Below are 22,282 nucleotides of genomic sequence, written 5' to 3'. Positions count from 1 at the left end.
ACACTGACAAGGAATCCTGTAAATACCCCAGGAATTCATATCAGGAATAGGGTCCTTGAGTATGGAAATTGGAAGTTTATGAATGGAAGAATAAACAACCCGAAAGTTAAATTTCTGCAAAATACATGCAACTTTATAGCTAGCTAATTGATAGAAAGAAGGGAATGACAGCAGAATTTTTATAATCTCTTAAAACAAGAGTTTGCCTTTTAGTGCGTTGTGAGGAGAAAGGCAAACTCTTGTTTGACTTCTGAATTAATATTTGTTCAGTGTGTTATTGTATCTTAATTAAGTATTATATAGTCAAATGTTGTCCATTTTTTTTTTAATTTTAATTTAAGAACTAATAAAATATTCATTCTGCAAGTGAGAATATGAGTTCAATATGGTGTTTTTTTGCTGTGATAACATCTGTAGTCTTATTTAATTTTCATCTTATATAAAATTAAAGAGAATTGAATCAGCAGAAAACATCTCAGTTCATGCTGACTACTGGAAAAAAATCACTTCATGCTCCTAGAGTTCAGCATATTTTGACTGCTGCTGTTAAGTTTTGTTGGGGCATGGTTATGAATTTTGAAATCCATTGTTTTCCTTGCATTTTAGTTGTTAGATAAGTAAACCATTTGTATCACCTTAAATTCTCTTAAAAATATCTGCCATATCTTTGGTTTTATGATTATTTCTTTTATTTATAATTTACTAAGAATTTTTTCAAAACTATGTACTTGTTTATGATTGCTGCTAGTTTCTGAATTGTAAAATTTAGCAAAGTATTCAACAATTTAAAGTTTTAGGTATGAAATTTTATTGTATGATATAAATTATAATTTTGACTAAATATTTTAACATTTTAGGTTATTGAAGGAGCAGGAAACCATGTATATGCAGATAAGCCAGAACAGTTCAATGCTTTAATTAATCGAGTTTGTGAAAGCTTAGAAAATGGATTCATTTTCCCTAATAATCTTTAAAATATAATTCTGAATTGTCTTTTTAAAGTACCAATTATGGGATCTTTGAAAGGACCATTTTAATGCTATTCTGATGACATCTTTTTCATTATTTAATTTGTTATGTATTTTTTATATATTTAATTTACATTTTGTATAAGATTATACTAAGTTAAAATTTTAAATTAAACTTTTTAACTGAAATTTTTTATAACTTTATTTATTTACTATGACATTTTCAAGGTTTTATAAGATGTTCTCTAAATAAAAAATAAATAAATAAATAAATAAATAAAAAATAAATGTTTATATTTAATAATACTTTCTCATCAAAATTTATAGCACTTGGGTTAGGATTATATATGTTTTTTATGCAGTGTATGAAAACTGTCTGTGAAAGTTTTTGGTTATGTTTTGATATTGGTATATTTGTTAGATACTCGATGTTTATCTACAAAACATCATATAATTTCCTATTAAAAGTGTTTTTGTGTAAATGTGCCATATTATGTAATGTTTTGTTAATTTTGTAATTTAGTTTAAATAAGTTATGAGGATTTTTATAAAGTTATTGACTACTGTTATAAAAAGTGATATCTAAATGAAACTGACACTCTGAAAAATTAGTACTTTCTGAAAGTAGGCAATTTTTGTACAATTTTCTTATAACTGTACACAATAATTTTATATTTTATACATAATTATTAAAATCAAGATCTTTTTCTTTCTTTTCATTGATTGTTTTGTTGCTTATTGTTAAGTACTTAAGAATTTAGCAATTTTTTTTTTTTTTTTTTAAATCTTAACGCCCTGAATTTCGCTGATTTTTTTATCTGCTCTTGTGAAGACCTGCATTTAGGCAGCTTCTACCTGCTAAATTTTTATAATTATTTATTTTAGTCTCTGTTTTGATTAACTTTCAGTTACCTAGATCAGTGGTTTTCCCTTAGGTACTCCTTTCACCTTCGCTAAAAATTTGCCTCTTTCCCAAACTCGAAAAATACATACACCCAAACTTGACTAAAATGTAGTTTTTTATATTTATAAACTAAAACTGAATACTTAATGGCTAAATTAAAACCTGATCTCCTGAGAGGTTAAATTGGTAAAGTAAAATGGATATATTTTTAGATTTCTGATTAATGCTTCATATCTATTAGTTAAGATACAATAACACGCCGAATAAATATTAATTTGGAAGTCAAACAACAAAAATCAGCATTATCAAAAGTCAGGCAACAAAATTTAGAATGCTGTCTGTGAAAATTTGAAAATATAATGCTGATTTTTGTTCTTTGACTTCTAAATTAATATCCATTAGTTGTTTAGTTTATTCTGTAAAATCAGTTTGATGTTATGTGGTTCCCTTCTTTTCCTACAAGTGCCAATTTGAGATGTGTGTTGGTGGTCCAAGCTACACTGTGTGGATCAGTATTCAGGAAGGTGTCTTGGAGTAATAAATATGGCCATTTCAAGACAAGAGAATTTATATTTCAAATTATCTTGAAAAGCTTTTTTTTTTTTTTTTTTTTTTTTTTTTTTTTTTTTTTTGTGTGTGTGTGTGTATGTGTGTAGAATAACAATGAGACCAATTGCAATATTCCATGCATAAGAAATTCAGAATGCTGTCTTAAATATATTTATGACATTAAATTTTAATGTTTAAAATTGAATGTGTGTAATAAGAACATTTTACAGTCATGTCAAACACAAGACTGCAAAATTCAATTTTTAACCCTGCATTTGCATCATCAGAAATCTGCACTGTAATTCCATGCATAGTCCCATATGAAACACAAAATTACATACAAATCAAGATGTTTGTATTAAATATTATTGTATTTGCTAACTTTAGCCATGGACTGTGGAAATGCCACATTTGTGTCATATATTCCTCAGGTCTATGGTTGGCTATCTCCGATAAAGTATGTAAAACATTTTGCATAGTAATTTAGGGGTACTGAAACAAATAAATAATTTCATGTAATGCTCTAAATTTTAATCAGCATGTATATTTGTGCAGTGTCAGAAAAACCAAAGTCTAGACATGATGGAGCAATTTTCATCACCAAATCTCATCTGTGATTTATTTCCTATATGGTATATAAAGGATTGTATGTTAGCAGGTAATTCCTATGACCTGAAGTTATTCTTAGAAATAGGCATCAAGATTTCTACATCCATTTATATAAAATTATTTTTGAAATATGATACTGATCATTCTAATATGTCTGTTTAATTATCACTGGAAGGCTTTAGATTCTTTTAAATAAGTAATTCGAGAAAGATTATTGACTTTTTAACTCATCTAAATGAGAAACTAAATTAGACATATGTGCCATATTGTTCAGAAATTTTATAAATATATGTAAAAATTTGTTTATGACTATATAATTGGGTAATATAGTTAACTGTACAATACAGGTATAGAGCTATATGGAATATAACATATCTTTCTATAGCTTTTTAGTATTTATATTCTTTCACAGTTGAAAGACTAGTACATAAATCAAAATCTTTTTCTCCTTCTACATGGATGCATTTTATATTATTAATTTTTAAGACATTAGTTTCAGAAGGATCACTCTGTTCTCCCCCCTCCCTTATTTGAATGTGTTAAATTTCAGCTCAAGAGTTGTTTCTTATGTTATATATATATATTTTTCTTTACGATTTTTTCTTAAAAATAATCTTTGAATCTAGGTAAAAAGCACAAGGGCTGTTAAATTTAAGCATATTTTTTTCATGATTTAACTTTTATAAATAACTAAAAATATAGTAAGATTATAATTTTAATTTATTTAAAAAAAGACAGGTAATGCAGTATAATTAGCAGAATCAGTGATTATATGATCAATCCACTTTTTATGATTAAATTTTCAAGATAACAGTCTAATAACATCAAAATAATTAAAAAGCTGCCACTTTATGTAATTGTCATCTCATATTGTAATAATAATTACAATCCTTTCTATTTTATCCTTTCTACCAAGACAGGTGATTGCAATGCTAAGGTCCATCAAAAGTCAAGGGACATAAAAGGTCTGTCCCGAAAATAATGCGCACTTCTTTTTTTTTTTAAGAAATTTATTGAACCGATTCATACAATTACTGAATATTTTTTGAAATACATCCCTCCTTCTTTAACACACTTGTTCCAATGTGATTTCTGTACTTTATATGTGTCCTGGAAGTCCGTCACGGGGATGTCCTTTAGCAACTTCATCGTAGCCGCCTTAATGTTCTTCAGGGTCCCTAAATACTGTCCTTTGAGGGATTTTTTAATCTTCGGGAACAAAAAGAATTTGGGCAATGCAAAAGAAGCAAAGCAAAAGCAACGCAAAAGTCTCCGACGGTATTTTTTGAGTTTGAAACAAAACTTTATTTAGTTTCAAAGTTTCGAGAGTTTTTTTTCCATCTTCATTGACTGAGTACTCACACAAGGGTTCAATGAAACAGGCACTGTGACTCTCCAGGAGCTCAGAGCCAACTGACGGTGGTTGCGCTGTGTTCTTAAGACTCAATCCACCCTTCCATGCAGGTGGCAACGACGAATAGTTGCAGCAGAAGAAAATTGGAGTGCATCACTTTCAGGACAGACCTTTTATATATGAGTTATTAAAACTGAAAGAAGAAGTACAGAAGATAAAAGTACAGCTGGCTTGGTGCATTTGAGCAACAATCAGTTCAGATGTTGATATCAATTGATTGATATAGGTGTAGACAAAGTAAGGTAGCAGTCAGTCACTTATTGACCATTTGTAAGAGGAATTCATTATAGTTAACCGAAGGAAACAGATAGAACAGGGGTACAAATAACTATTTTGCCAGATTGTTTGAAAAATTACAAGCCTATTTGAAATGTGTATTGCTAATGAAACTGTGGAGAGTTGTTCCAGAACATACTTTTAGATTCAGAACTAAATCATCAAATTGTTATAAAAAATTGAAAAAAAAATCATGCTGTGTTGGTAACTATTGTGCTTACATTCAATCAGATATGCTTTCATCATCAGGTTATTATAGGAAATATTTTCTAAGCATGAAAATAGTACAGTCAAAAGTCGTTAATTCGGACACCCATAATCCGGAATGATCTATAATCCAGACCTCAAAGATACAAACTTTTTGCGCATGCGCTGCGTTGACGCGTAATACCTTTACGGATGCAAATATGCGTGTGCGCATGCGCATAATATTTTTACGCATGCGCGTTTAATGTATAACGGATGGTATAAGCTAAGCTAAAATTATCTAATTCAGTTAATGTTGCAGATTGCGTTGTTATTTAATCTTCGAATTGGATCCGGCTTATTATTTTTTGCAGACTGTTAGAGCAATTTTATAAAAGTAAGCTTGAACTTTCGATTATGTCAAATAGAATTTTCAATATATATTTACTAATATGTAAAGGATCTACAAAGCGAAAGTATGTTTCGAAGTCCATTAAACAGAAAGTGGAATTGCTGCAAAAAATGGATAAAGGCATATCCTTTGATTATCTAATCATTCCGAAATATGTTTATCAATTTCACGCTGCTCTGCAGGGGCAGGAAAATGACGCGGCGCGCAATGAATTGCAAGTTGATCAGTCAGCACTATCCTTATCTTCAGGGCAGATGTTTTTATTTTATTTGGCTTTTGGCTTATAATTCCTTACTAAATGTAGTATTTCATCTCTATGTACTCCATCTTTGATATGATTTAAATCAAGTTCCTCGTCATTATAATTCGCTTCCAATAGTGAAGAAAGTGACAGAGAGGTTATTGAAAACGAAAAAATGTCGATTGACAAATTAGTCGGTATTCTCGACACAGCAATTATAGGACTTGAACAGTGGAACTTTGTAACTAAACAAGAAATTATGTCTGTTTAATAAAGAGAAAGTATTATCACATGAAACGAAGCAACTCAAACAACTTGCATTGAAAGATATGTTAAATAAAGTAAACAAATAAATATTAAGCTTTTTCTTTTTGTAAATTTTGATACCCTTTAATTGTTCTTTATTTCATAAATTACGGTTTCATATTTTTAATTTTATAATTTCTGCATGCCATCTTATCAGATTTAAACTGATGATCTATAATCTGGAAAAATCGATAATCCGGAATCGCCGAAGTCCCGACGAGTCCGGATTAACGACTTTTGACTGTATTTCACTTAGCTTAATTATTACAGTAAACAAAGATTGAAATATTAAAAAAAATATTGAAACACTTAAACATTTATGAAACTTTTTTTATTGACTATACATAGTTGAAAACAAGAACATTTTCTAGGGGATGAGAACAGTATGTTTACTTTAAGGGTGGCCATTTGTAATATTCATGTTGATATCTTTCTACAGAAAATTGTTTGGCACATGTTGAACTATAATGGTAAAGCTGAAGTAATGATACACACCTGAATGATATCAAGCTGATGAAAATCAAGTTAATATTCCTACTTGCTATTACATTTCCTTCCTTTAAACCTTTGTATGGAAAAATTCTCAGAGCTTTCTGATGTTACTGTTGAAAAACTGTTGGGTATAGATTGACTTAATGAAACTGAAACAAAAGGAAATTGTTACTTTTAAATTATAAGAAATTAAATTTTAATATGTATTCATCTTAAGTAACAGAAAATGTATGGTTTTTTTCACATAAAATATATAAAGATTTTAATTATTCAACTGTATAAAATATTATTTTGGCTTTATTGTGGTCAGCCACATAATGTATTTAAATAGGTTTAAAACAAACGTGATCGCATAAATGATTGAGAATGTAACCTGTTTAAAATTTTTCTTCTTGAATAACTATTTTTATATATCTCTTATTAGTACCATTTAAAAAAAATCCTATTGAGAAATTTTAATAAAAATTGTAAAATACCATTACAAGTAAATTGTAATGGTATTTTACAAACATTAATTTTCATTTAAAAACAGTATGATATCACAGTAGTTAGTTCAATGCCATTTGACAGTGCTAAAAAAAAAGAGAAAAGAAATTTTAAAGTATGAAAGGCAGTTCAGTTCATAGTATTTTGAAGTGCATATTTATTGTTTTCTCGCCAAAATATTACATTATAAAAAAAATATAAATAGGGCAAAATGTACGAAACATTTTTATGTCTTTTTTTAAATTTTTTTAAATTTTTATTTATTTATTTATTTATTGGCCGTTTTGGTACATTTTAGTGCCGAAATTATGTTACGGAGTTTCAGAACAGAAACATTTATGTTTTCTTTATGGGAAGTATATATGCATGTGTGCTATAGATATTTATATGTATGTATATATCTGTGTCCCTCCCTCTTCCTTCTATTTATATATATATCACATATGTTTTTAGCGATGTTTAAAAAAAATGCACATTAAAATTTGCCAATTTATTTGATAAAAATACATAAGTCTTTGTATGTGGCACTTTCTTAAAAGTGACCACTGTGGTTAGCTTCCTAAATTATGAAATTTTTAAATATCGCTGAAGATTTATGTGATAGCCACTTTATTAAGAAAATTACCATAGTAGGTCACATTTGCATTCTAAATTCCACTTTGAATTATCTAGGAGATAATTTCCTTTTTTCTCTACAACTGTACTGAATTAAATATTATCTTTGCAGCAGTTGCTCAGGCTTTTACTTTTTAGTCCTTTTAAATAAATTCTGATATTCACTAATTTTATACTTTTTCTTTTGTCACTTTTTCTATACATATGTAAATATATATGTAGGTAGATAGTTATAAATATGGGTTAAAATGAGAAATATGTACAGTACACTGTCTGAAATTCGGAATTGTCAAGACTTCGGTGACTCTAGATTTCGGAAATTTCTGGGTTTTAGATCATTATTTTAAACCTATTAAGATAGCATATAGATATGGCAGGTTGGAACTTCGCTTACTGTTAAGTTCAAAAAGAAGAATTCTGACCTTCCTCAACCATTCAAGGGCTGAAATTTGATCGTGGCCAAACATCAGTACAGCTTCAGTCAGTGTTTTATCATTGGCCATGGTGCGTTTTGCTGGCTAGTAGGTATTTGAACATGCAATGCAGGAATCCAGTTAGTTAGGAGAAAAACTGCATATAGGGCACAGCTGCTTCTTTTTGTTGCATAGTATATTCTCTATTCCCAAACTTTCTAAGAGTGGGGATTTTTTTGTTTTTAACTGCTGGTGGTCTGAAGGTTGAGATATTAGATCATTCTGGATACTGGACCTCCAGATTTCGGACTTTATACTAATATATGCATTAGAATTTCCATTCATCCCATTTTTTTAAGACAATCCCATTCTGCTTGTTTTTACTGAAAAAGAAAATTTGTATCATGAATTTTCTTCCCCCACTTTTCGTTGATATAATGATGTAACTCTTTTAGTGATTCATTCACAAGTCATTGTTTACCAATTTTTGTTATGCACTGATGATATTTATAGTGATAAAATTCCATCTTGTTTATATTAACAGTACTGTCAGAGCGTCTCTATTCATTATATGTCATCTCTCTTCATCATCTGTCATGTCTTTTCTGGGTATGAACCAGTTGCTATAGAATAAGATTCATATTTGTGAGTTTTATGCTTTTTTGTTATTGATTGATTTAGTACATTGAGGTTTTTATTTCTCTTTCTCGTTTTGTTTCAATAGTTGTCTATTGTTTATTTTCGTTTTAATTAGTATTGTTTTTATAATTTGTCCAGATTGAAGTTTGTTAATTTTTTGTTGTTGAATTAAATCATAATGATTGTCCCATATGTGTAAGCAGAAATTTAGTAATATCCTTTTCACTTTTCATTCAGTATGTCGCCGTTCAAAAAAACGAACAATATTTTTCTTTCATAATTAATCTGACTGTTATTAATTGATAAACTAAAGTGTTTAAAAGCAGTAGATACAGTTCTTAAGAAAATTATTTTTTTACTCTTTAATCTCATTGATTTAATTCATGGTATATCTAATTAAAAATATTAAATATTTTTATGGAATTTCATTACATGTTTTCACAAATTTAAGTATACAGAAGGTATATAAAGTTATAAATGCATTTAATAGCTTATAAAATGTTTCGTCATTCCACTTGGGCCATCTCTATTGATAATCTGTGCTAATAAACTTATTAAACTATATAAGAGCTTTTTCGACAGTCGTTAAAAATCTTAAACTTCGGGGGGGGGGGGGTATTTTTTCGCGTGTGCAATGTGTAAGAACTTTTTACCATGAAATGTTAAATAAACCTATCTGTTATTAAATTTTTCTATTTTAAGTTACAAAGTTCTGCTAACGTTTAATTTACACAGGGGGAGGGGAAAAAAAGGAAGCACCTCTTAAATTTTTGTATAGTTTGCTTGCTTAGGTATACAATATTCTATTAAATTATGAATGATGACATTTCTTATTATTTCAATTTCTTATTAATGCATACTTTTCAACTTCCCCCCCCCCCCGTTTTTAGTTATTTGAATTTATAATTTTGCATATTATTATTATGGCTACATAAATTTTGAATTATTTCCATGGGCATTAGTAATTACTTTTGTTACTCTTTATAAATTTGTCATCTGTTAGTGGTGTCGTTTTAGTCATAAACATCATATTATATTATAAAACCTCTCAACATAAGTAAATAAACAAATAAATGTTTCAATATTTTTTAATTTAATGCATCTTCTCTCCCTCAATGTATATACTTTTGAAATCTTGAATAAAAACTGCAGGCTTTATTAGATCTGCCAAACTCCAAAAATAGGGCTTTAAGGAGCATTTAATTTCTTAACATACTTAAAATATGATATTGACGATTCTTGTACAAATTTATTAATAAAATGTGTTGTATTCCTGTATTATAATTGTATAACTTTCATATGAAATTTCCAAGTTTTGTAAAATATATATATATCATTACTGTGTGATAAATATATGTAAATTAATGTTTTTTGTAGCATAATTGTTGTCTCTGTCTTCATGCTCTTGAAATATGAATGTTTTCTTTTATAATATTATTGATAAATGAAGACATGTATGCCGATTAAAATAACTTTTAAATCATTTACTCATATTTAATTTTTGTAATATTTTAGAATTGTAATGCTTGTAAACACATACAGTGCTACATTTGAATAATTTTCTAATGCAATTGCATTCAATCATTAATGATATAAAAGTAATTCTGGTTTATTTAGAATATACAATTATTAATGTTATCAGCTCATTGTTGTGAGTTATGCTGAGCGTGGTATTTAATGTTACCGATTTTTGAAGTAAGGTAACACATTATTCTCAACCATGAATACAGTTGAACATGGTTAGGTAAATTTGTGCTTCAGATTAAATAAATAAGCTTTATTTCTTAATACAATTTCTTAGATGCCTTTGTCACATTCAAGAACTTGCTGCCATCTTTCAGGTACACTTGCTATGATATGACGTACTGTGAAACATAGTCTTCTAAGGAAAAATATTTTTAAAGCTGTTATTGTTAGGTAGGACACTAGTGAAAACTTGAACATGGAAATGTTATGCCTATAAAATATACTGCTGCAGTAAGGTTCAGGTAATTGAATGCAAGTCACTGAATATCACCAACCGAGAGAGAAGTTATCTGGGAAATTCTCTCGTTTAAGATGGTCTTCAGCATGTGGCATACATCTTTTTAATCTTTAATGTGCATAGCCATTTCTAGCACTTCTGTACTCAGTGCCACAACAGTCCAGTACTTAACATTAATAAAGTATTTAAGGAAATACTTCAGTGGTAGGTAAATTTTGCTATGAATGGGACAGAAGTACAGGGTATTTTGTTATATGTAAGGAGATGAATTATTAGATAGGTAATTTTTGGTCGCCTACTGCAGCATTATGTGCAGAATTTCTTGAACTGTATATTATATTGGTGTCTAGGTTTTCCATAGTTCGTGGATTAACATACATGCATTTTCATTTAGATTACCTCACAGAAAGATTTCAGGTCTATATAAAATTCGGAAAATGTGGAAAGCCATAATCTCTGATACGATATGGTTTTTCTGTTGTTAAGCAAAATACTAAGCTGTGCACTAAACAAAAAAGGCTTATTTGGTTTCTACAAATTTTGCAAATTTTTAATTAATGTTTTTTAACATAATGGATACCCTATATTATGAACAGATACTAATATATTCAGTGAAGTTTTACAATCTCTTGTTTTTGTATCATAATTTTGCAATGAATATTTTTGCAGAAACAAAGGAAGAAAATTCTCAGCATTCTTAGCCAGATACAAGTGTCCAGTTTTAAACTTAAATATGCAAAATAATGCTGTATTAATTACTTTACTGAATATATATATATATATTTTAATTTAAAATGTGTTCACATGATATAGTGCCAATTTTACGGTAGTTTATTTTCAGAAAAATTCAATAAAAGTCCTAATACTTGTTTATATTATAATAGAACCATTAAGGCCACCCATACGGGAAAGTGGTTAGTGATGCTGACTGCCGTACCGAACGGCCCAGGTTCGAATCCTGGAGATAGCATGGATGTTTGTAAATTTACAGTGTCTGTGCGATATGGGGACACTCAAAATATACGTCTTAACCGAAAATCCTAGTTTGGTGGCAGGGCAAGAGAGGTGAGCGACTCTTGTAATCGTTCTCCGGAATGCTCTTCTTCAAAATTGGGGCAGAACTCAGCAAAGTCGGATATTCATCTGTATGGTGCTCAAGACTTGCAATCTTGTACTCCTTGCCACGGTAAAAGATTTGTGGGCTTGTTCCGATTCAGACAAATTAGATTAGTCACAACGTCATCAACATAATCATTAGATTATGTTTTATTCTTATTATGGTATATCATTTTTATAAGCTGTTTTAGATTTATTAATATTGTTATTGTCTCATTCGTTTTTCTTCGTTATTATATCAGATTACTTTTTTCTTCTTTAGATTATTATTCTGAAAAGTACTCTAGCAGAGCATCCTTAGACAAATACACTTCAAATACTCTGTCATGAATTATGTAATCAAGCCAGTTAATTTATCTACATTACCTCACAATTATGTGTATTGAAAGTAAAATATTAATATCAAAACAGATTAATCATATTATAGTAAGCATTCGCTATCGAATGTGTCTTTTTTGTGAGGATTGTCTTAAGGTTCTTTCTTTTTTCTTTAGAATTTTAATTACACTCCATTTCAGTTGGTTTATCTAATAATATAGTGGTGCATATTGTTAAATATTCTTGTTTTTGTTAAGAACACAGAATATTAATATTCAGAATCTTTTAAATCATTTAATTTTTAGAATGAAGCTTAATATTTTTAAGATTTCAGTCATAGAAATGTGGACCATAGGACCACTTTAACGTTTGAGAAGTTTTCTCATAAGAATGGATATTTTTTCTCATCTACGAGTATCCAAAAGTTTGTTTGGAATACTTTACCCTTTAATTGTAGATCAGATTGAGATTCAATTATTTCCATTTCTAGATCGGTAGAATTATTAACATATATGCAGGCTGTTGCGATATTTCGGAAATATTAGTATGAACAAATATATTTGAAATGAATACAGCAATATGCTGAATTTTGCAAAAATTAATAAATCTATAAGGTATTTTCTCCCTCCTTTCTACGTGCCTTCGCAGTGTAACGTTAGCACACTCGGTGCGTATTCGAGAGGTCCAGGTTCGAGTCCCGGCGAGGGCATTTGGCTTTCGAACTAAGAGGTGGTTGATGATCATTCTTCACCACCAGGATTTGGCGATTGCATCCTCTAATCCTCAGTCGCCCTTTAAAAGGGCGAGTATATGTTGTGACTGCCGATTTGGCAGTTAGGCCGTTAGGTAGCGCTGAAGTGAATAGTTGATTTTTTATGCATTTGTGACAACCCTGTTGCACTCTATTCTTAGAGAACTGTTTCAAGAACAGACTGAGTCTGTAATAATAATTTTGAACTCTCGTTTTGAGAGTAATTTAAAATAGCTAACATGTTGTAAATAAATTTTGTAAATTGTTAGTTCGTGTGTTAATTTATTCACATATTGAAGTGATTTTATTGAACCGTGTTTACGGTAAGAATTACCAGACTAACACACTTAGAAGTGCGAATGGTGCTTCTTTTGCTACAAGCGACAGAATTTTTGAATTGAAAGTTCGGAACATGAAATTTATCAGACAAGCGCATGCTTATTTATAACTTGATATATTTTGATATAGTATTATAAACGTAATAGATAGTGTTGATAAATTGAACCGGAAATAATCAGTTTTGCGTACCTCTACTACAAAAATGTTAACAAAAATTAAAGTTACTTTAACGAAAACGTCAGAAATGACTCATGAACAAAAAACTGATCCGTTAAGTGTTCTCAAAGAGTAATTAATTGAAAAGTAGGATGGTCTTAAACAACTGAATTGTGAAATCGAAAGTGGTTTAACCCATGAAGATATTGAATCCGAAACGGAAGTTGTTGAAGATTACAATGAAAAAATTATTGAATGGAAACATAGAATTACTCGGTATTTATATAAGCATTTGAACTCTAAGCCTCAAACTAATTCTCATGATTCTAGTGTTTCAAGCAGTGAAAATAGAATTCCTAGAAATAATACTGGATCTAAATTTATGAAGCTTCCAAAGCTTACAATCGAAAAATATAATGATTCTTGCTTATGGCTTCTGTTTTGGAGCCAATTTTCAAACGCTATAGATCAGCGGTTCTGAACCTAACACGTACCATCTAAACAAGAATTGAAGAACTTGAGTACCGCCGCTACATTTTACAATGATTATTTTTCAATTTCTCATTAGAAATATTAAAAAAATATATATATTGCCATTTGCACAACCTACTGGGTATTTGTATTAAAATTGCACACATAAAAATATTAGATTAAAAGTTGGTGACCATTTTAGTTATCTTTAAGATTTTAATTTAAGTTATAATACTTTAATTCTAAAATTTAGTACGAAATTTGGGCCTGTTTAAGAAAAATCAATTTCTTTATGGTCTTAATTTAGTTTTAACCGTAAATTAGGATCCACTTTTAATTTTGTTCTGAATTTATTTTTTAAATATGGCATGGAAGAAAATCTTTGTTCACACAAATAAGTTGTGTAAAAAGGTAACAAAAGTCTAATAGCTTTATGGGTAATGCCTTTAAACTCTTTTTTACGTTTCAGCCAAAAGTTTGCAAGTGTGTTATTTTTGAAAACTTCAGTTAGCGTACGATCATAGGAAATTTCTATCAATTGTTTTTTACCTTTACGAGATAAAATTTTAGATACATTTGAACAAAATGGATTTCTAATCCAATTTTCTTTTTCATAATCCTCGGGAAAGTACACGTTTAAAATATTTATCAATGAAAATTAAATTTTTAATGTCGGATGCTAATTTTTTTCTTTTCAAATTATTTTCTATTAGAAAACTTTCTAAAAGTGGTGAAAAGCTTAAAATAATATTATCCAATTCTTTGATTATTAGATCGAGTTTTTTTAAATAATTGCATTTATTTTATTTCTAATGGTAAAAAATTAACCCTTTGTCCTTGTAATCCTAAATTTATTTAATTTAACTTTCCATGAACATCAGCTAAATATGGTAAACGCTCCAATCATAATTCCCTAAATAAACATTTTTGCAATTCAAATATTTAATCACCGAGGAAAATTTGAATTTCTGATCGAAGTTCAGAAAGACGATTTTAAACTTTGGCTCTGGATAACATCCTTTCTTTGGAATGTAACAAAAGCTTTTCATATTTACTGCCCATCTCTTGACATAAAATCGTAAATATTCTTGAAGCTCGGCTTTTAATAAATAAATAATTTTTAACAATTTCCACAGTTTGATTCAAAACGATTTTCAGGTTTCCGGGGATTGTTTAAGCTACTAAAGTACTACTTCATGATAAATGAAGCAGTGAGTAAATTTAGTTTCAGGTCCTACTTTTTTATCAGAAATAACACCTGAATGTTTCCCTGTGAAAGCCCAAGCTCCATCATTGCATACAGAAATGCACTTACTCCAAGATATATCATTCTCAGACATAAAATTGTCAATTACTTTGAAAATTTAATTTGCAGTTGCGCTATCATGAAGAAATGTACGAAATAAATACTCTTCGGCTATTCATTTATCTTCTTCGAAAGGTATGTAAGCTAATCATTGAACAAAGTTCGTTATATCAGTATTTTTATCCAATTTCAATGCGAAATACTCACTTTTTTTTTTTCTCTTTTATGGAATTTGTCATTTTATGTATTCGTCCGCTTGATAACAGAATATTATTAAGTTCACTAGCTGCTTTTTCACTAAATAATATTAAAACAGTATCTTTAGCTGCTGGTAATGTAAGGTTTTCTACAATAGTGTGAGCCTATCATGAAGTAGTACTAGCTTCTAAAGCTTTTTCACTAGAAGCAACAAAACCTTTCATTACTTGTTTACTATTTTTTAACTCTAATAATTTCTTCTTAAAGTATTCTTCAGATTTATCCTTTAAATCGGCATGCTTAGATTCAGGATGTCTTTTAAGAAACGATGGTTTCGTACTTTGATTGGATAATAGTTCACCTCAAATAACACATTGGGTGAGGGTCCATTTCATCTCCATTCCAAGTAAATCGAAATGATAAATAACTTTCATTACATTTTCTGGAAACAATTTTCTTTTCAATATTCTTACTGCGAATAGATTGTCCTGGATCCATCACCTGTCACTTTTCCGCTTAGTCAAGCCTAGCCATTTTTTCATTTTGAAAATGTAGTTTTATTATATTTTCACAAATATTTAAATGCACAGTATATTACGAGTCCTTCAAAAACAAACGACGATATTCTCAAACCGCATAGAAAAATAAGGAATACAAAGCAATAAGAAGAAAAAATACTTGCTGTTACATACAGCAGATCGACGTAAAAAATGCTTCTAATTGAAAATAGAGCAATATGAGCAAAATAGTAGCGGCATAAAGTGTAGATTCTAATAAATCGATCAACTAAATAATAAAATAATTAATGAGATGCTATTATCTTTTTATAGAAACTTATTTTTATTTCCTATTAAATACAACATCCATTTCTATTACTCCTTTTAAAAATATCATTTATGACACATTTTGTTATATCTATGGCTAAAAAAATATTTGTGAAAATATTTGGCTAAAGTCCTTTAACAAAACTCAGATCACATAAATTTACCAGTGTTATAGAAAAAACTTTAACAGGATGCTGGAGTATTTCATTTTTGAATGTAAAATTACTTTGTATTGTTCCTTTGCGTGCCACCTATTTTTCTCTTGCGTACCTCACCGGTTGAGAACCGCTGCTATAAATAGTAATGAGCATTTGACGCCAGTTGATAAATTGTGTTATTTGAAATCGCTGCTAGGTGGAAGTGCAGCTAATACTGCATATGTGTTTTCATTCACTAATGAAAATTAGATCGACCTTTTGAAAGAACATTTTGGTAGAACTGATCTTATTAACGCCCATAGGAATAAGATTTTGAATTTGAATCCGGCTAAAATTTCTTCTAACTTAAGAGCTTTGAGGGATCTCTATGGCAATTGTGAAATTCAGGTTCGTAATTTAAACTCTTTAGAGGTTGCATCTGGAACTTAGGTCATTTATTATGCCCAATTTTACTTACGTTGATTCCATCAGCTACTGCTTTAGAACTTAATAAAAGACGTATCTAAAGTTCGGAGTGGGACATCAATGAACTAATCTCGTTTATTAAAGAAGAAATAGAATCGCGTGAAATTATGATGCATTTGAATAGTTGAGTAAAGATATCTCATGATAAACCAGAAAAAATGTAGACACCAAAATTTTAAACGTAATATTCCTACAGCATCTGCTTTGTCAACTAGTGTTAAGAATAAATGTTTCTTTTGAAGCAGTTTAGAACATAATACTAATTTCTGTGAATCGCTTTCGATTCCTGGAAAGTGTAAAAAACTAAAGAACGAAGGAAGGCGTTTTGTATGTTTTAGGAAATTCCATATTGCTGCGAAGTGTAAATTCTAAATGAGCATTGCAAAATATGTGGTAGTAAGTTTCATAATATTTCGATAAGCATGAAACCAAAAGAAAGGCCCGCTGAAGTTCCTAAAAATGAAAGTGATACCATAGTAACTTTCGTTTCGCAATGTGAGATTAAAACCTCAGATTTATTTAATGAAACTATAATGCAAACATGTTGCGTAAAAATATCATCCGATTAGAAGTTAAAATTTGCTTTGTGTCTTTTTGGCAGTGGTAGTCAACGGATATTTATTACGAAAGAATTAATATCATTCTTAAAACCTCCAGTTCTGACAAAGGAAAAATTACTATTATACTCTTTCGGTGAGCTCAAAGTAAAACAAAAAATTTATGACGTTCTCACGGTTAGCTTACAGAATGCGAAAATCCCCGAGAGAAATATATACATTGAGTCGTTGGTGACAGATTCAGTTTTCTACCACGATGATTTATCCACCTAAACTAAATACAGATGTCAAAAGCAAATTAAAAAAGTACGAGTTCTCTAACTGGAATACGTTCTATAGCAGTGGTGGCGAACCTTTTGGAGGCTGCGTGCCCCAAAACCTTTTTTTTTTTTTTTGGAGGGGGGAGGGCGTGCCCAAAACCTCTTTGATTAAATCCCCATCGGAGAGCAGTTTACCATGTTTTGCCAGGCACAGTGAAATTTGAAAGCTGGCCGTTGTTAGATGGTTTGTTTTAGAAAGATAATTGCGAAAACTAACTTTCTGGTAATTATAATTCCTCAATTTCCATTTAGTAAACACCTTCTGTTAAGCTTCATCAAGTTTGGCAACAATCTTGTGGTTGGTGTTAAAGTGCCATCTGACACTAGTTGTGAAACACACAACACTTTTACCGCACAGAAAATGCATAATGCTTATTAAACACAATAGAAATTATGCACAGAAAATGGATAATTTCTATTGTGTTCAATAACTCCAAAGGATTCTGTCCAGATATCTTTAAATGATCTTCAACTATCAATGTTTAATTTTGCTTTTTTTGCTGGAGTCATTTGTAAGGGTTCAAGACCGGGACAGCAGTAACCGTTAGCCCGGACATCCCTTTGCTAAACATCTAACTTTAGGTTTCATATGCTCTTTTTCGGCTTATTTTGGCTGAGCGCATGTTAATAAGCTTTTCTTCCCTACGAAGCTTTCGTATTTTGCTATATTATCAAATTGCATGTTTTTACATTATATTTGTACATTCCGTTTAAGATATTAAATTAGAATTATTCATAAGTTACCTCAAAATGCTTAGATCTGAAAACTGGAATCTATTTAACAATGAAAGTATTAAAGCTCCCCGGCAGTCTGTAATAAATTTGACTTTAGAAAACATTAGCTGCTTCAGCTTTGGCGTATTCTTTGCCATGTAACAAGTAATATGATTCGCCAAACAATTGAAACGGCATAAATTGGGTCAATAAATATGTATATCATTTTTATGGCGATATATGGAAATCTTATATCTAGGCTTAGGCCAGTGGCATTATGCGATAAGTAAATGAAACGTTCAAGAACCGACTAAAACACTTATTTAAATCACGTAGTATCATTGTTATTATGATTATTGATTAAGGAAGTAATATTTTAGTCGCGCACCTGCTGATGAGGTTCTGCGTGCCGGCTGTGGCACGCGTGCCATAGGTTCGCCATCAGTGTTCTATGGTGTTCGAGTGCACATTTCATCTCTGGCAGATAAACTATCCAGGGAGAGTAGAAAAATAACAAAATCGCTTTTTGTATGTGAACGCTTATTTAGATGGTCGCTTTGTGGTACCGTATATAATGATGAAAAGGCAAAAACTAAAAATGCGTCCGTTTTCAAATTAGCTGTCGAGAATGCAGAACAGGAGGATTGAAAGAAGTTATGGGACCTCGATGCAGTTGGTATTAGTGACGATGAATTTTCGAAAATAGATAAAGAAATCATTAGTAAATAATTTAAAAACGATTTAAAATTCGTTAATAACGGGATCTGAAGCGAAATTATCATGGAAGGACATTAAGGAAAGGTTAGGGACTAATTCCAAAATAGCGAAGAATTGTTTTTTCGAATTAAATCGCAAGCTCGCGAAAAGTGACGATCTTTTCCAACAATATAAAGAAATTGTTACTGAACAAAAGAGAAATAAGGTAGTTGGAGAATGTTCAGATATTTGACGTTGGGAATGGTTATTTCATGCCGCATAGACCCGTTATGAGAGATGACAAATACACCACTAAAATGCGAGTGGTCTTTGATTCTTTTTCAAAAGAAAATCAGTATAAATCTTTAAATGATTATTTATGGTCAGGGCCCAATTTAACATTTTAGATATTGTTATCAATTCCCGAAAACATCTGCGCGGATCTAGAGGAGGCTTTTCTCCAAATTGGCTTAACACCAGAAGACTGAAATTATTTGAAATTCCTGTGGTTTGATGATATGGCAGTTGACTTATTCAAAATTCTAAGATTTACGCTAGTGCCTTTCGGTGTTAATTGTAGCCCCTTCATTTCAGCTGTTACTATCAAATATCATATTCAGAAATATAAGAAAGGACATTATAAAGTTTATGAAATGTTAGACACATCCCTGTATGTTGATGATTTAATTTCCGGTTCAAGTTCTTATTAAGAGGCGTTCTATTTATCTTCTATTGCCGCTAAAATTCTTAAAGATGCTGGGCTGCATTTACGGAAATTTAATTCTAATTCTAGGAAACTAAGAGAAATGCGGAAAGAAATTATGTCATGCAGTGAACAAGAAAATTCTGATCTCCATTTAAAAGTTTCAGGAATAGTATCGAATACCGATTCTGAAACCTTTCAACTGGATGCTCAGCCTCTTATAGATAACCTAGAGAGTGTCAAACCTACAAAGTGTGTTTTAAAGACTATGCCAAATATATATGATCCGGTGATGTTTATATCTCAATTCACCATACGAATTAAAAGCTTATTGCAAGAGATTTGGCCAGGATGATGAGTTACCTTAGATTTAGAAAACGAGTGCCAATGTTGGTACTCGGAAGCGGAACAACTTGAGAAATTAGAGATACCTAGAAAATATTTCCAACAAGGAATGAAATTCGATAAAAGATCAGGTAGAAATCCACATTATCTGTGATGCTAGTCCTAAGGCATTTGGAGCAATAGACTATTTTAGGTACTTCACGAAAAATAATGAAATTAAAACAAGTTCCATCTTGGCAAAAGGTTGTGTGTCTCCTGTGAAACGAATTACGCTTCCCCGATTAGAATTAATGGGTGCCGTAATTGATGCGAAGATGTCTAATTTTTAAATATGGCACTAGACTTTTAAAATGGGAAGATAAAGTTGTGGACAGACTCAACAATAACACTTCATTTGATAAAATATCTATATAATATGAATTAGAAGCCCTTTGTTTCCAACAGAGTCAGAGAAATTCAATCCCTTACAGATCCTGAAAATTGGAATTATTGTAGTGGACTTAGTGACGCGAGGAGAAACGCTGATAATGCTTAGAGAAAATAATGTCTGGTAGAAAGGCCCAGTTATGTTATCTCTTCACGAGCATTCATGGCCGTCAAAAATTAGTAACTGAATTAAGCGAAGATGCGTTAATTGAAAGAAAGTTGAAACTACAAATTACTTGATTATGTTGCACCGTAGTACCGGAAACATTTCTAGATGTTGATAAATTTAAGAGTCTCAAAAGAGTTTACCGTATTACGGCATGGATATTGCGCTTTATGCATAATTCGAATAAAAGAAACTCTAAAGTCTCCGATCCATTGACAGCTTCGGAACTGGATAAGGCAGAAATGTATTGGAGTAAATGTACTCAAGAATCGGCATTTAACGTTGAAATAGACCAACTAAAATGTGGAAAATCTATCAGTAAAGAATCAAATTTGTATAATCTTAATCCCGAATTAGATGAAAATGCATTGCTTATGCTGAAAGGTAGACTGCAATTATCTGAATTCCAAGAACTAAAAAAACACCCATGGGTACTTTCTGAGAAATCTAAATTTGTTAAGCTGTTAATTATAGACACACATGAGAGATTATATAATTTTGGAGTAGCTAACACATTATCACATCTTCGAGAGAAATATTTTATCATCAAAGGAAGAAGATGCGTGAAATCTGTTTTAAAAACTTGCTTAATCTGTAAAAGATTTAATGCTACTTCAGGTAAGGAAGTAATAGCACCACTACCTAGAGATAGGATTATTGAAACTCCACCATTTGAAACAACTAGCATAGATTTTGCTGAACCGATTTATATCAAAACTTTGTCTGGTTCAGAAAAGGCTTATATTTTATTATTTACTTGAGCGGTAATTAGGTCTGTAATTTCTAGAATTTATAACAAATTTGAACACTGACACTCATATTCACAAAAGCCTATAGACCGTTTCTTCTACTGTTTGCTCCGACTGGTTGAAACAGGAAACGTAGGGTTACAGAATCTTGCGCTTGGCGACATTTTCTTCATCGCCTTTGCTATTTGTATATGAGCGAGGTGTACCGAAAAGCGTGCGGAAATCAAAGAAGAAACCGCAACTCAGCGGTACGGAGAATGAAAGAAATTCCTGGACCTCTAGATCGCGGGTTCTATCCCTCCTCGTGTTTAGGGCTCGGGGCAAATACTTCTTTGGGGACCCCATCTGTTTCAGTAATGAAGAACCGAACTTTATGGAGGTATTTGAAATTTTCACCTCATTATAGATATATACCAAGAAAATTGTCTAGAACCTAAAACAGATATAAAGCCCTCCCCTCCAATGGTCTGACGAAATATCGTTCTGCCAGTTTATTGATTTTCTGACAATACTATGTCCATCATTAAAAGGATATAGCACATCTGAAGAGTCAAAATTTGACAAAAATTCTATTTAAATTTATAATTAGAAAATGTTAAGACTTTTTTTAACAATTTGAATTAATTAATGAAAAATACCACAGACAAGTCCTATGCACTTAGAGAATAGGCTAAAAAGCTTTTTTCGATGCATGCTGCATCGTCTTCATAACATAAGCGCATCTGGTTCGGTCTCTTGTTTGTCATAGTATTACAAATCTAGTTTTTCCAAATTTGTGCATCATAATTGCGAAAATTTACCTGAATTCCGCTGTAGAAAGTCATGGATTTACGAAATATAGAGTTTTTCTGTTCATGCGATAGATAAATGAAAAGCTATCATAAAACTGACGGATTTTACACTGTACTCATATTTTGTTTAAAAGAACTTCATTAAAGAAGGAAACGTAAAATAAACTTTCTATTCGATTTGGGGGGGCCTCTATGAGGGGGCCCTGGGTCAGCTGCCCC

The 22,282-nt window shown here is 30.7% G+C and overlaps 1 protein-coding gene across 1 annotated transcript in view; it reads left to right on the top strand.

The window, feature by feature from the left end:
* The window catches only part of LOC118199022 ((Lyso)-N-acylphosphatidylethanolamine lipase-like), a 55,795-nt gene extending 45,802 nt beyond the window's left edge, over window positions 1-9,993 (top strand). Inside the window, exon 7 of the mRNA XM_035370799.2 lies at window positions 858-9,993. Coding sequence (XP_035226690.1) covers window positions 858-974 — 117 coding nt within the window. The 3' untranslated portion in view covers window positions 975-9,993. The remainder of the gene's footprint in view (window positions 1-857) is intronic.
* The last annotated feature ends 12,289 nt before the right edge of the window (window positions 9,994-22,282 follow it).

Source organism: Stegodyphus dumicola, chromosome 7 (genome assembly GCF_044657685.1).
Source record: "Stegodyphus dumicola isolate Sdum_Otavi_A_Nest chromosome 7, ASM4465768v1".
Classification (NCBI taxonomy): domain Eukaryota; kingdom Metazoa; phylum Arthropoda; class Arachnida; order Araneae; family Eresidae; genus Stegodyphus; species Stegodyphus dumicola.
Note: the sequence above shows the minus strand (reverse complement) of the source record. Positions and strands in the feature narration are given on the sequence as shown.